General features: G+C 40.6%; 1 protein-coding gene across 1 annotated transcript in view; it reads right to left on the bottom strand.

Moving 5' to 3' along the window:
* The window catches only part of KATNA1 (katanin catalytic subunit A1), a 35,034-nt gene extending 27,653 nt beyond the window's left edge, over window positions 1-7,381 (bottom strand). Inside the window, exons 1-2 of the mRNA XM_079939129.1 lie at window positions 7,243-7,381; window positions 1,211-1,385 (exon numbers count right to left, since the gene is read on the bottom strand). Of these exons, the coding sequence (XP_079795255.1) occupies window positions 1,211-1,372 (162 nt within the window). The 5' untranslated portion in view covers window positions 1,373-1,385; window positions 7,243-7,381. The remainder of the gene's footprint in view (window positions 1-1,210; window positions 1,386-7,242) is intronic.
* Between the last annotated feature and the right edge of the window lie 9,051 nt (window positions 7,382-16,432).

Genomic DNA, 16,432 nt, shown 5'->3' on the forward strand with positions numbered 1-16,432 from the left:
TAATAATGGTTCATGAATTCTTTATTTCTAATTGCAAAATTAATTCTGATAAAATGAATTAAGTATCCTGGCTAATGAAGCCATCATGACTGACTTATGGTTCTTATTCAAAATGCATAACAAATTTAAAAGTTAGCTGTAACTTCAAAGTTTGGCAAAAACAATACTTTTGCAAGTTGCGCTTTGATGGTTCTTATGCTACTTAATTGACTTTAAAAATGCTGATCAGAATCCACTAATTTCATAACTGCATCCCACAGTTTGAAAAATAAAGCTTCAGAGGATAAATGGCTCAATCCACACACAACCAATATATTTTTTTTAAAAGCAGCCTTGACTCAATTTTAAAACTATACACACACACACACACACATACATGAAACACTGAAATGAAGTTAGTAATATTTGGTTTTAAAACTAAATGATTTAAATATCCTTATAAAAAAGCTCAGACTTTTTAAGTAAAAGCTGCTGGCCTAAGAACAAAAGGTCTTAGAAGTCTTTCAGTGACAAATTTAAGACTCTTTATGAAATAAAGTGTTTTCCCCTTCTAATGTAAAATACGCAGAGGCAGACTTAAGGAAAGAGGTTAAGTTCAAAGAGGTAGAGTATTTCTCTCTTTTAAAGAAATTTAGGACAAATATGGAATACTATGAAAAAAGCAGTTTAGTAGAATCTGAGGGATAATACTCTACCTAAAAGACCAGCACAAAAAGACTATTAATTTCTATAATATTTCTCTCCTGTGACATTGTTGAACCCTATTATAAATGCCATATTCAACTGGACCTGTTTATAGTTTCTACCTATAAACTTCTACTGGTCCTCAGTGACTGAAGTTCCTCAAGTGGGATGCAAGTATGGTCTGCTTTATGATGTTCTATAGAGAATATGGTACTTGTGAGATTCAGGTGTCATCCGCAGTTTCAATAATGGCTTAATAAAGTCAATTCTAATTTTACCAGGTAAAAATGCGATCTAGAAAAAAATGCCAAAACCATTACTATTAGATTCCAAAAATTAGAATAACTGAGAACTCATCATACTGATGATGGCGAATATGGACTAATATAATAATCAAGTTTTAAGAAACATTATATACAAATCCATGTAATAAATTATACACTCTTAACGTAAAGCTGCAAAAGCACTACCTATTTACATCTGAGTATTTTAAACTATTAAAACAAACATCAGTCATGTTTCTTACCTGTTGCCATTTCTGCTGGAGGTATGTATCTTTGACTGAGTATAGATACTTGTTCATTTGATCAAGAACTCCCTGATAATAGACCACTGCAGAGTCATAATTTCCCAGCAATGCATATTCACGGGCCAATTTTACATTCTCACTAATCATAAGAAGACTCATGCTCAATTATAAGCTAAAAAAGAAAGAAACATTTAATATTACCTCTTAAAAATAAGTACTACAAGGAGTTTTTTAAAAGTATACTTTCCAAGGATCCCTGAAGACACTCACAATGTACTTTCCATCTCTATACATTTGTTCATGCTAATTTCCACTCCTTCAAAGAAATTTCTCAGGTTCCCACAGTCAAACCCTACCTATGTGTCAAAACCCCACTCAGATGGCAATTCTCCCAGTATGTCAACCTTCTGAACTTCCCAGTTCAAAATAAGCCCTCCCCCTTCTAAAGTCCCCTGGCACTTTACTGGGGCCTTCATCTCAAGGCACTTGTCTACCTTGAATCTCTAAGTTCTTTTAGAGCAGGATTTACAGAGGAAAGGTCTGAGATGGTAACTTCAGTGCGTGACATACAAGTCTTATTGAACATCTGCAGAACAAATGTAGAATGTTAGATCATTTTTTGGAGGACACTGTGACACAGCAGAAAACACATGTGTTTTGAGGTTAGAAGAATCTTGGTTGGAACTGTAATTCTGCCACCTTTGTCAAGCCCCTTAACTTTAATGAGCCTTAGTTTTTAAATCCGTAATTGGGATAGTAACTATTTCCAAGAGTTGCACTAGAAGGAATAAATGGCTATTTAGAGTCCCTACCATAGTACTTGGCAAAGAGTAGGTCTTCAATAAATGCTGAATGCATCTTCCCTGAAACTTTCCATATACAAGAACTAAGCATAGTCTTTGTACTTAGTAGGATGTGGATATACGGATATGGGGTTTTTATAGGTGGGTTTTTACCTACCCTCTAGACAGAAGCTAATTCCAATTACATAAAAATTGGCCCAGAAAACAAGGGGAAAACTGATCAACTTTTTATGAGGTGAGAATCGCCTCAATTTCAAAACTAATTAACAGCAATAAAAAGTCTATTTCACTTATGAACATGATGTGGTAATCTTAAATAAAAGATTAGCTAACTAAAAAAAAGAAAAAAACCGATTAGCTAACTAACAATGTATCAGCGCGCATACTCTCTCTCTCTCTCTCTCTCTCTCTCTCTCTCTCTCTCTCTCTCTCCATGACCAACACAGGAATGCAATTATAATCTAAGTTGAGAAAATCCATCCTTGTAATTCCTCACACTAACGGACAAAAGAACTTCACGCAAAATCATACAAAAATGGGTAGCGGGCTTCCCTGGTGGTGCAGTGGTTGAGAATCTGCCTGCCAATGCAGGGGACACAGGTTCGAGCCCTGGTCTGGGAAGATCCCACATGCCGCGGAGCAACTAGGCCCGTGAGCCACAATTACTAAGCCTATGCGTCTGGAGGCTGTGCTCCGCAATGAGAGGCCATGATAGTGAGAGGCCCCGCGCACCACGATGAAGAGTGGCCCCCACTTGCCGCAACTGGAGAAAGCTCTCGCACAGAAACGAAGACCCAACACATAAATAAATAAATAAATAAAATTTTTAAAAAATGGGTAGCACAGAAAGGCATAAAGCGTAATTCATGGAAGGGAAATCCCAAATGGTTACAAGTACAGATACTAGTAATAGAAGAATGCAATGAGAGACTCCTTTTACATTTACCAGATTAAAAAAATTAATAAATCCAATAATACTAAGTATTGGCAATTATTTGGGAAAAAGGACATTCTCACATACAATGTGTGGGCAGAAACTGGTATAATCATTTTGGAGAGCAATCTGGCAGTACTTAGAGAAATTCTGTATGCATATATCCTACGACCCTGCAACCCTACTTTTCTGTAAATATTCCAGAGGAAATTTCACACAGATCCACAAAGGGACTTGTTTTTGGATGTTAATGACAGAACTGTTTGAGAAATCAATAGCTGGAGGTAATCTATCTATTCCCTGCTAAGAAAATAGATAAGGAAATATGGTGGATGCACCCTATGGAATACTACGTAGCAGATGGAAGCAATGAACAAAATATGCAAATAGCAACATGGATAGATCATCAAAATACAGGGTTAGGTGTAAAAAATACTTAGACATAGAACAAGGTCTAAGTGCCAAGATCATTTTATAAACTTAAAATTATGCTATATTTATTGGGCTGGCCAAAAAGTTTTTCCATAAGATGTCATGGAAACGGTACGAACTTTTTGGCCAACCCAATATATATGGTGAATAAAACACTCTTTTTTTTTTTAAAGGACACATACACACCGAAGAACATATATTAAATATATTACAGTGTCTGTGGAGGGTGAGATAGGGAAATATGAATGAAGAAAGAGGATGGAGGGTAGGGGAGTAACCAAAAATAAATACAACAAAAGAAGGGCCTTATATCCATCAATAATCACAGAGACCCTGTAAGGTGGCTCTCAATGACCTCTGCTTCCTAGTGTCCATACCCTTATGTAATCATCTCCCCTTGAATGTGAGCTTGTAACAAACAGAATATACAAAAATAATGGAACATCATTTCTGAGATTAGACTGGGACTTCCACCTTGCTTACTATCTTTTGCTCTCTCGTTGGACTACTCTAAGGGAAAACCAGCTACCATGTTGTGAGTTGCCCAGTGCAGAGGCTCACATGGCAAAGAACTGATGGAGGCCCAAGGGCAACAGCCAGTGAGGAACTGAGGCCCCCAGTCCAACAGACCAGAGGAACTGAATCCTGCCAACAACCATGTCAGGGAGGCAGGAAGTTGGATCCTCCCTTAGCTGACCCTTGAGATAAATGCAGCCCTGATTGATACCTTGACTATAGCCTGTGCAAGACCCTGAATCAGAAGCACCTAGCCAAGTTATGCCCAGAGCCTGACCAAAGAAACCGTGAGACAATGAATGTTTATTGTTTTAAGCCATTAAGTTTTCTGGTAATTTGTCATGAAGCAATACAGCTAAGAACTAAGGTCTATAAGTAATTCAAGACTGAGCATCTGGGGTCCAAAAGAAAAGCAAAAAAAATCCCGTGACTGAAAAGTATGACCACTGATAATATTCCATCTTTTTTTTTTTTTTTTTTGCTGTACACGGGCCTCTTACTGTCGTGGCCTCTCCCGTTGTGGAGCACAGGCCCTGGACGCGCAGGCTCAGCGGCCATGGCTCACGGGCCCAGCCGTTCCGCGGCATGTGGGATCTTCCCGGGTCGGGGCACGAACCCGTGTCCCCTGCATCGGCAGGCGGACTCTCAACCACTGTGCCACCAGGGAAGCCCATAATATTCCATCTTAATAAGAGCTCTGTGGTCAGGGACCATGGCTCTCTGCTATTTTATGGATATATCCCCAGCATCTAGAACCATGCTTCCTTTCACACAGCAGATACTCAGTAAATCTTCGAATGAATGAATACTGTCAGGTTTTGTCTAACTACTAAGATTTCTTACTTTTGTCCAGTTTCTGACCCTCAGCACTCTCACACTACTTGATCCTCAAATCACCCCTACCAGAACTGTGCGACTGCTTTTGCTCTGAAGCTATATATGCCCTACAGTGACGCCTAGTCTGAGCAATAATGTTATAAGGGTACAGCTGGAGCTGGCTGCTGGCAGTATATCGCTGATCTGGATAAGCACAGATAGCAAGACTCCAACGTCTCTTCCTTCTCTCTCTCTTTTCCTTAACAGGCTCCCTCCAGATCTTTCTTCCCTTTCCCCAACTAAAAAAAAAAAAATCTAAATTGTTACTTATATATAGGTTGTCCCTTTGTATTTCTGAGGGCCAGGGCTCAATGTTCCAAAATTCACAGAAGTCACTCCAGGCCTTCTCTGAAGGTTCCGTGTTATGGATACTTCTTTCTAGTCAGATAAAATTCCTGAGGAGCCAATGAATCGACATTTTCTAACAAACAAATGTAAAGTCAATCCAAGGCCACATTAAAAATGACCTGAAAAATTCTTGGTTATCAAAGAAATGATGTGTTTACTGAAAATGTATCAAAATACCATGCAATGAATAAATGTTAGACAAAAAACAAATTTTCCTATTCTTAGTATCACACATTCTTCTTCTCAAATGAAGGTCAACACTGTAAATTTATGAGATTCTTCAATTTTCAAGAATATATCCTTATCATTGCCAAAATTACACTTTAGGAAGACAGAATTTGGGTCTACCTGACACAATATCTGGCAGTACTTGAAGAAATGAATATATGTGAAGAAAAGTCTGTAGACCAAAGTTTAACCACAGTGAACTGTAAACACTACCTGTTGGTTCAATTAATAGAAAATGAGATTATAAAATTATAAAAACTGAGACTGTCCAAAAACACACTGTTGGTTTTTAAAGAGATTATTAAAGAGAAAAATAAACATAAGCATAGGTGATGCATGCTTTATCTCACAGCAAGCTTTTCCTTTACATGATCCTTCCTATCAGAACCACCCTTTTGCTTAAGTGTACTGAGTATTTATCTTAATGACTAAATTCATTTATTTAAACTAAGTAAGATGCAACATGAAATTTTAATTCAAATAACAGTCAAAATTTTTTAAACACTAAAAACTCAATATTACAGCAAAATTTCTAGCAAACTTAATGTGATGCTGTGTGGTCCACAAAGAGTATCTTTTTAGGCAGTCAAACAGCTAAAAAACAAACAATCCAGAACGATTGTTGTAAACAGAAATTCAACATTGTTTTTAATACAGTAAATTCTACAAGATTCTCTAATCCTTAGTATTTGTCAGAATTGTGATACCAGTTTCAAAATAAGATGCAGAATCCGTTGTAGACTATATAATATGCCTAATACTGAATCTATAAAATGTAAAAAGGTCTTGAATAACCAATGCCATAAAGGAGCTTTATATAACTTTTCATAGTCTAAGAATGCTGGAAAGTCGATTGGCACTGCCTTTTTTTTTTTTAAGATATGAAACAAGTCACAAGTTATTAATACTAATACAAGACAAAGAGTTTTGCCACTATTTCTTTGTGTGAGAACTCAATGATTACAAAAACCATCTCCTTTGGAAAAGAAAATAAGGCTGCACACTGAGATATTTAGGCCTGTATGAACATCACAAGAATCTTTCAATACCTTGGTGTTCTAGCATTGTGACTATGGGGCAAAGATTTATCGCACACATTCTAAAACGTTAGGAATGTCCTCAGCAGTATCTAAAGGTCTGATTTCAAAGAGGAAGACAAATGAGTGCTTTCAAGAGAGGAGCTATGTTAGTAACTGATATAAATGTTAGTAACTGATATAAAAATGGCACTTCGCAGTTAAAAGAGAAAATTATTTTTGAGTAAATAAGGGCCTGAGACTATCCACTGCAAAGCATTAAGGACCCACGTTCATCGCTAACTTCATCACCGTATAATATACAGTATGAAACAAAGTTTCGAGGGATACGTTTTGTAAAAGGTACCGACTCTAAACAAAAAGGGCCATAGCCTCCCAGAGGACGCCCGGCTCCAGAATAAACTAAATAAGAAAGAACATCCTCAACAATAGCACACCTACCTAACAAAACATAAGAAAGGAAGCTGCATCCCCAAAGTCAAGGCTTTTGGTGTTTTTTTTAGGGTAGAGGGTTTCGGGCGGGGGCGTGGACGAATTCGGGAGAGGACCCGTCAAAAAAGCGAGGAAATAAAAACAGGTTGTCTCGGCCGGAGACTTCTCTAAGGAGACAGGCCTAGAGTGGGATCGGCAGGAGCCCTCAGAAGTCTCCGGCCGGACAAGACTCCTCCGGTAGGGGGAACCGTCATCCGAGCCACAGGTGTCAGCGACAACAGCAAGAACCTAGGACCTCGGCGCAGGCACCGGCAAGTTCACAGCAGAATGCGCAGCGGGATCGCATCACAGGCTCCCGAATCCCTCGCCGACCCGGCCACGTGGGTCGGGGATTCCCAGGAGACCTAGAGAGCCAACACTCACCTGTGTCTCCGAGGCTCCTCGGGAAACCGCCCAGCGGCAGGCGGAGCGGGAGGGCCGAGCGGGGCACCGGGCAGCGATGAAGGACGGCCCTGCCCTGTCCTGTCCCAACCACCCTGTTTTGTGCTCACGGACCCAGCACTGCCTGGTCACCAGTCTCGGGGCGCTGCTTCCACTCTCCGAGAATTTGAAGGCAAACCCGCCAGGGTCACTTCCGGCGTTGAGGGGAACCTCGGTGACTCCGGCGCAAGCTGGGCTACGCCCCGGGAGCGAGGACGCCGGGCGGCGTGCGCGCGCCTGGCGCCGGTTGGGCGGGGTCGACAGAAGTGGGGCGGGGCCGACGAAGGTGGGGTGGGGCCGACGGGGAGCGCCTGCGCAGTCCCGCGCCACAGCCTCCCGCGCGGACTGGGCAGGGGCGGGTAGTAATGACCCAAACTAGAGCTACCGTCTCGTGTTCCTCAATATGTTTTTCGCGGTGCTTCCTCACTTTTCCTCCCGCTTGATTTTCATCACTCTCTTCAGAGGTTAGGAGGTCAGAGTGTCTATTTTACAGGTGAGTGTCAAGGGTCAAACAATTCGTTTGTGACAAATCCTGTTCTAGAACCAAATACTCAGAATTTGGCTGAGGCGCTTGTCACGACATAACATGAATAAAATAGAGAATGGGTAAACAAAGGTATTCGGACACAATGATGGTGGAATTTTATATTCTTGATTTTTTTGGTCAACGTATTAATGCAACCAGACAACAAAATTATGTTCCACGATGTACAGAAACATACCTACTCGACAGTACTAGTGGTCATGCTTCCTCCAGGATCTCCATCCTCTACTTCCACCTAAGGTGGCATAGAGGGACTTAAGACACGTTATCCTCTACGAATGCATGGTAATTAAAATTCTGATTTTAAAACATCCCATTAATTTAACACAGACTTATATAAAGGCAATTCAAGGGAAATACATCCATTCAGTCCACAGATGTTTACTGAGCAACTAATACATGCCAGACAGCATTGTAGGCATTGGGTAAACAGTGGTCAACAAAACAGAATGTTTCATGAAGCTTAAAGTCTTGTGAAATTCTCAACTAAGTAGAAAATAATAGTTTCGCTATGATGGATTTGAACTCTATTGTAATGTAAAGTATAATTCGTATAGGAAAGTATAATTAGTATAGCTTTTTGAAATGAAAAAACAATTCAGGGAGGTACAGGTTAATTACCCTAGTTAGACTGAATCAACCTTCATTTTTTATATGAGTGAAAAGGTATGTTGAATTATAAAGGCAATTTATAGTCTAAAAACTTCTCAAAGGGCATATAATGAATACATATTACATGACTCCATTTATATGAAACTCTAGAACAGGCAAAAATAGTCTGCAGTAACAGAAAGGTGGTCAGTGTTTGCCTGAGGCTGGATTGGGGGCTGGGAGAAGTGAGGTGAAGGACTAGACTGCAAGAAGGCATGAGGAAATGTTTTGAGGTGATGGAAATGTTCTATATCTCAATTAGAGTAGTGGTTAAGCAGATGTATATGTTTATTAAAACACTGAACAGTGCACATAAAATGGATGCATTTTATTGTACATAATTTATACCTCAATGAAGTTAATTTTTAAAATTAAAAAACAAAAAACCTCCGAACAGTGGCTTACATTTACTACTTCTGTTTCTTCACTAGTTGTACTAGTCTAGGAAGACTAGGGTACCCTGTAGTAACCTCTCTAAATTGAAGAGGTTTCAAACGCCAAGAATTTTTTTCTTCTTATTTACTCTATATGTTCATGATAGAGTGGATGCGCGCACTGGGACCCTGGAAACAGTGGAAACTGGGACAGTGGAAAAAAGAAAATGCGATAACTTGCATAACTTCTGCCTGGATATAAGACGTGCCACTTCTGTCCACATTTCATTGGCCAGAGCAAGTCATATGGCCAAGCCTGATTTCAAAGAGATGGGACACTGAGCTCTACAGTGTGCCCTGAAGGAAAAACAGAATATTTGTGTACCGCCCTCATGACTACTACACTAGTCATTTCTTCTTTTACAGTGTGGCTTCTACAACCACCATCCCTCTAAAATTATTGTGTCCAAACTGGGACTCAGAAAAATTGGAGATTATTTTTTCTGGTGAATGGTGACAGTAATTTGGCAGGATCATAGGACACATCCCGGGAAGTTAATGAAAAGTAGGTAAAAAGGTAGGTGCCAGGGCTTCCCTGGTGGCGCAATGGTTGAGAATCTGCCTGCCGATGCAGGGGACAAGGGTTCGAGCCCTGGCCTGGGAAGATCCCACAAGCCACGGAGCAACTGGGCCCGTGAGCCACAATTACTGAGCCTGCGCGTCCGGAGCCTGTGCTCCGTGACAAGAGAGGCCGCGATAGTGAATGGCCCCCGCTTGCCACAACTAGAGAAAGCCCTCACACAGAAACGAAGACCCAACACAGCCATAAATAAATAAATTAAATTAAAAAAAAAAAAAGGTAGGTGCCAGTAAAGAGTTTAAATTTTGTTCAATAGGCACAAAGGAGCCATTGAAGGTATTCAAATGAAGGCATAATTTAGATAGGAAATAGGAAGATTGATTTGGCAACTGTGAGTAGAAGGGTTTGGAGGGGAGAGAGAATAGATTGGGCGACTCTTGCAAGAAGTGTTGTGACTCCTGGAATTACACAGGAGGGAATGACATGCAGACCATTTCTCGACATTATGTATTTGCTGTCTCTCTTGCCCCAGTAGGTAAACTTTAATGAAGTTAGATACTTCCTCCATTTGACTAGGGCAATGTCTAGCATATTGCAGACATTAATTAGATATTTGTAGAATAAATACATTAAATCAGTAAAAAATAGAATTTGGAGACACTTTTTACATTTCATCAGAGAAATCTAAAAGGACTTTCAGGACTAGTTTCACTCACCTGGTTATTGCAACTGGCAGTCCTCCTCTACCTCCTTCAAAAATTTGAGCCATCTCTTGGGATACAGAGTATGTATAAGACTAGAAAATTCTAACCATGATTAAGAATCTGCTAAAAAAAAAAAAAAGAAGAGGGAGTTCTTTGGTGGCCTAGTGCTTAGGATTCCAGGCTTTCACTGCTGTGGCCCAGGTAAGTCCCCTGGTCGGGGAACTGAGATCCTGCAAGCCGCGGATCAGAATCTGCTGAATATTTAGATTATGTCACAGTTTTTGCAGCAACAAACTGAGACAGATCCTCAGTGCTGTTCATTAACCTTATGCACATTCTTCCTAAATAATAGCTTCCATCACAGACCTGCTACTCCCAGATTGCTGAATGCCATAGGGAAAAAAAAAATCACACCACCTTGAAGACTGATGCACCACAACTGCATGATGTCTAACCCACCTGAAACATATTTTTCTGCATGTTCCACTTCAGTTATCTCTCTTACTCTTCACATTAGTTATTTCAGACTTTCACCACTGTCCTCATGCCAGCCACATACCCCTTTCTGCCCTTTCAGCAAATCACTATGTCTCCACCTTCAGAGAAAATAGAAGCTGTCAGGTTGAAATTCCCTCAACTTGCTCAGTGAGGCAGAGACTGCCATCTGCCCACCAAATACACATTTTCCTTGGTAACAGAACCTAGCTTGATTAAATTGGGCTGCCTGGAATAAGGACTACATTTTCCAGACTCTCATGCAGCTAGGCGTGGCCGTGGATCTTCTGGCCAGTGGACGTGTTGTATAGAACTTTTAGGAAGGTACCTTACAGGGAGAGGCCCTGAAAATCCCCCTTCCAGTCACATCATCCCCTCTTTTCACCAGGTTAGAACAGGGAAAAAAATGGATAGAGTATAAGCAGCCCACTACTGACCATAAATGACCTTTAGGATATAAGCCATGTGATGAAGATAGCAGAACTGAACAAAGTCTGGAATGACCTTGTGGAGCTGTTATAGCAGGTGTGGACTGCCAACTCGATATTGTCTGTCTAAGCAGTCGTTGTTTTGGGTTTCACATGCAGCATAACCTAATCCCAATACTTTGACCCTCCAACTTAACAAATGTCTCTACCTCACTCTTGCCCTTTGGTTTTGCCTCCTGTCTCAAAGAAAGTGTATCTTCCTTTGTCTAAGCCCCATTCCTCCACTTGAACTTAAAGATTTTATTTTTTATTTCCATTTTATGAATTTATATTTGGATAGGCAATGCATTTACATGGTTCAAATTCAAATGATACAAAAGCTTATATAGTGGGAAGTCTTTCTACTATTCTTGCTACCTTAGAAATCCAGTTCCCATCCCCAGAGACAGTAACATCAAACTCGTTAACTACCTTCCAGAGATACTTTTATTATACATGCAATTAAATAATGCAATTTATTAGACCTCTCATGAGCTTTCTATAATTTGCTAGTTTATGTCTTCAATCAAGGAAAATTTCCTTTTGGTAATTTCTTATAGCTTCTATTTTCTTGTTGGGATTGCCTATTTGTACATTTATGAGAACGTTTTTCTTTACATTTTCATGCATAGTTATAAGAGCCATTGTAATATCTTTGCCAATTCCAGATGTTGGAAATAAGATCTTGGGGTCAGCCTCCAGTGATTGTGTTTTCTCTTGAGACTAGGTCATATTTTTATATTTCTTTGTATGCCAGGTAAGTTTGGATTGTATCATGGATGTTGGATATATTAAGTTACACTCTGGATTCTGGGATATGCCTCTGGAGGTGTTCTGCTTGGTTAAGCAATTAACTTGGTTTAATTTTCTTTCTGTTGGGCAGCATCTCAAATGTCAGTTTAGTTCTTTGATTCTTAGGATGCTTGGATTCCTCCCCACACGTATGTGGTTCGTGATTCAGCTAGAGATTTGGGCCATTCTCAGGCAAGATATCATAAAAATGAGACACTCATCTAATGCCATTCCTCTCTCCCAAGTGTTGACTTCCACCCAGAATCTGCCTGCTCTTGGTTCCACTTCTGTATCTTTAGTTCTTTTCCCCCTGAATTTATAGTTGTTACATATGATAAAGTCAATCCATCAGGAGCTTACTTGGTCATACTAGAAGCAGAATCTAGAATTATCTTTCAAGTATGTCATTTGGTTGACAGTTGGATAATAAACTTGAAGGACCAGAATGAAGTCAAAGACTCCAGTTAGGAAGTTATTACAATAATTCAGTCAAGGGTTGATGAAGACCTTCACCGGTCAGAATGGCCATCATCAAAAAATCTACAAACAATAAATGCTGGAGAGGGTGTGGAGAAAAGGGAACCCTCTTACACTGTTGGTGGGAATGTAAATTGATACAGTCACTATGGAGAACAGTATGGAGGTTCCTTAAAAAGCTAAAAATAGAACTACCATACCACCCAGCAATCCCACTACTGGGCATATACCCTGAGAAAACCATAATTCAAAAAGAGTCATGTACCACAATGTTCATTGCAGCTCTCTTTACAATAGCCAGGTCATGGAAGCAACCTAAGTGTCCACTGACAGATGAATGGATAAAGAAGATGTGGCACATATATACAATGGAATATTACTCAGCCATAAAAAGAAACGAAATTGAGTTATCTGCAGTGAGGTGGATGGACTTAGAGACTGTCATACAGAGTGAAGTAAGTCAGAAACAGAAAAATACCATATGCTAACACACATATATATGGAATCTAAAAAAAAAAATTGGCTCTGAAGAATCTAGGGGCAGGACAGGAATAAAGACGCAGACGTAGAGAATGGACTTGAGGACACGGGGAGGGGGAAGGGTAAGGTGGGACTAAGTGAGAGAGTGGCATGGACATATATACACTACCAAATGTAAAACAGATAGCTAGTGGGAAGCAGCTGCACAGCACAGGGAGATCAGCTTGGTGCTTTGTGTCCCCCTAGAGGGGTGGGATAGGGAGGGTGGGAGGGAGACACAAGAGGGAGGGGATATGGGGATATATGTATACATATAGCTGATTCACTCTGTTATACAGCAAAAACTAACACATCATTGTAAAGCAATTATACTCCAATAAAGATGTTTTTTTTTTTTAAAAAAAGTGTTGATGAGGGCCTTAACCAAATTAGTTTAACCAAACAATGGGGATGAAGATGATGAATTAGAGAAAAATGCACCAGGTAAATAACCGAATTTCATGAATCATTGCATGGGAGACAGACAAAGTATAAAATGACCTCAAATTGTTTTGCAAATCAGATTATACACGAACACAAAGTACACGTTAGTTGGGGTACAAGTTCAGCAACAGTAACAAATGGTATATATATATATATATATATATATATATATATGAATTTTTTTCCTTTTAATATTCTGCAGTTGGACAGACAGCCCTGCTTCATGCCATCTTTCAGGTAGCCAGGTTTTATTCATTTTGTTAATCCACCATCACTAGGGTATTTTCCTGGATTTTATGGGTCAATATAAAGTCATGATTCTATGTTCCATCCTGTGGGAAGAGGGAAGGAGCAAGTGAAGGGCAAACAATATCAACTTTAGGTGTATGAAGTAGTTTTTTGTTTTTTTTTTGTGGTACACGGGCCTCTCACTGTTGTGGTCTCTCCCGCTGTGGAGCACAAGCTCCGGACGCACAGGCCCAGCGGCCATGGCCCACGGGCCCAGCCGCTCTGTGGCATGTGGGATCCTCCCGGACCGAGGCACGAACCCGTGTCCCCTGCGTTGGCAGGCGGACTCCCCACCACTGCGCCACCAGGGAAGCCCTGAAGTAGAATTTGCATGTGTCACATCTGCTCATATCCCAGTGGCCAAAACCTAGTCATGTGGCCACAACTAATTACAAGGGAATATGAGAAACATGGGCTCTAGTGGGACAGTTGAAACATGAACAGGGATGGGGGCTCTATTAGTAAAAGGAAAACTGAGAGAATGGAAGCTGGAGAACAAGAGCAGCCTGTGTCATTAGTCAACCCCTCTGGGAGCTAGGAACTCTTGAGAATCCCCCTTTTCACTACAGAACAAATTTAACCCTCCTCCAGGGAAAACAAAGTCCCACCCAGACTGTGAATCCACCAAAATGTCCCGGATCTCTGTGTGACTTTATGTAAGGGAGAAGGAAAGACTGGATATTTGGGAGGACAACTGCCTATGTCTCAAACATAAATTTGATATCCTCCCTTTTGCCTTCACACAAAAGCAGATACATTTTCTGTGTATTTGCCTTTGGCATAACAAGGTATGGTCACAATTTTAAGCATGCCAAACATGGATCCAAAATGCAGTAAAATGAGAGAGCCTATGAGCTAGACGGAGGGTCCCACAATGGCACCCGTCAGCACCAGGGTCCACGCAGTAGAACAAGCTCCAAAGAATGGCTGCCACCAGTGTCTATGTTCCCAGGGTGAGCCGCAGCTGCCTCCCACCTCAACAGGAGACTCTCCAGGACCAGGAGTGTATGTCCACCATTCAGTCATCTGCTAGAAGATGGTGTGGAAGTCACGGAAAAGTAGCTTGGGCAAAGAAAGAAATTAAATTGTGATGCAGGTCTGCTGAAACCACAGCTAACCTGGCTGAGAGCTCCTGGACGACGATGATGACATATGAAGGCAAACACAATGTATTAGAGACATTTTCTCTGGAACATATCATCAGAATTAAAAAGGAAATTGGATTCCATGGAGTCCTTATCACTTCTCACCCACCAAAAATATGCTAACTAAAAGGACAAATAAATACATTAATTGGAAATCTTAAAAAAATGTAGTAAAATGAATCATAAGCATAATGCAGTTTGCATGAGCTATACAACAGCCTCATATAGACCAAATATAAATTTACAAGTGGGACTTCCCTATAGGTCCAGTGGTTAAGACTCTGCGCTCCCAACGCAGGGGGCCTGGGTTCGAGCCCCGGTCAGGGAACTAGATCCCGCATGCTGCAACTAAGAGCCAGCGCAGCCAAATAAATAAATATTAAAAAAATTTTTTTACAAGTGAGTGCAAACAAGAGGATAAAAGGAGACCTAAGAATGATGGTAGGGACTTCCCTGGGGGCACAGTGGTTAAGAATTTGCCTGCCAATGCAGGGGACATGGGTTTGAGCCCTGGTCCAGGAGGATCTCACATGCTCTGGAGCAACTAAGCCCGTGTGCCACAACTGCTGAGCCCACGCGCCACAACTACTGAAGTCCTTGCACCTAGAGCCTGTGCTCCGCAACAAGAGAAGCCACTACAATAAGAAGCATGTGCACTGCAATGAAGAGTAGCCCCCGCTCCCTGCAACTAGAGAAAGCCCAGGTGCAGCAATGAAGACCCAACGCAGCCAAAAATAAATAAATTAAAAAAAAAAATGATGGTAATGCTTGAAAAAGGGGGAGAAAAACCCTAAATATTTGTTCATCTTTGTAAAGTTGATTTAAGATGTAACATCAACATATATACTTTATTTGGTAGGCAGTTCATGTGATAAAGTAAAAAGATTATAAATAAAGGAAAAGAGATTAGCTAATAACTTCACATTTTAAAAATTACTAACTGGGCTCAAATGATACTAAATGCAGAGTTCAATAATTAAAAAAGGTTTAAATCTGTGATCTAAAGGGAGCCTTTAACATGAAATATTTATTGTACTTATACTGGGCAAAACGAAAACTTTACTGGGCTACACTAACTTTAGTTTGCCTTAATTTAAGTAGGGATTATCATTAGCTATATATGTTTTAATTTCAAAGCATCAAATTTTTTTTTTAAAGAACTTTAGTACTTTTTTTATTTTTTATCTTTGTCTGCGTTGGGTCTTCGTTGCTGTGCGCCGGCTTTCTTCTAGTTGTGGTGAGCGGGGGCTACTCTTCGTTGTGGTGCACAGGCCTCTCATTGCGGTGGCTTCTCTTGTTGCAGGGCACGGGCTCTAGGCACGCGGGCTTCAGTAGTTGCGGCACGCAGGCCCTAGTATGCGCAGGCTTCAGCAGTTGAGGCGCGCAGGCTCTAGGGCGTGTGGGCTTCAGTAGTTTTGGTGCATGGGCTTAGTTGCTCTGCAGCATGTGGGATCTTCCCGGACCAGGGATGGAACCTGTGTCCCATGCATTGGCAAGCAGATTCTTTACCAGTGTGCCACCAGGGAAGTCCTTAAATTTTTAATCATAAATTTTCTCTGAGAATAAAAAGATTAAATTTTTGAATTAAAAAATCAACTTACTTAACTAAGCAGCCTAAAAGTCAGCCTTCCACACATAATTTAAAGATTTGAA

Source organism: Stenella coeruleoalba, assembly GCF_951394435.1.
Source record: "Stenella coeruleoalba genome assembly, chromosome: 12".
Lineage (NCBI taxonomy): Eukaryota > Metazoa > Chordata > Mammalia > Artiodactyla > Delphinidae > Stenella > Stenella coeruleoalba.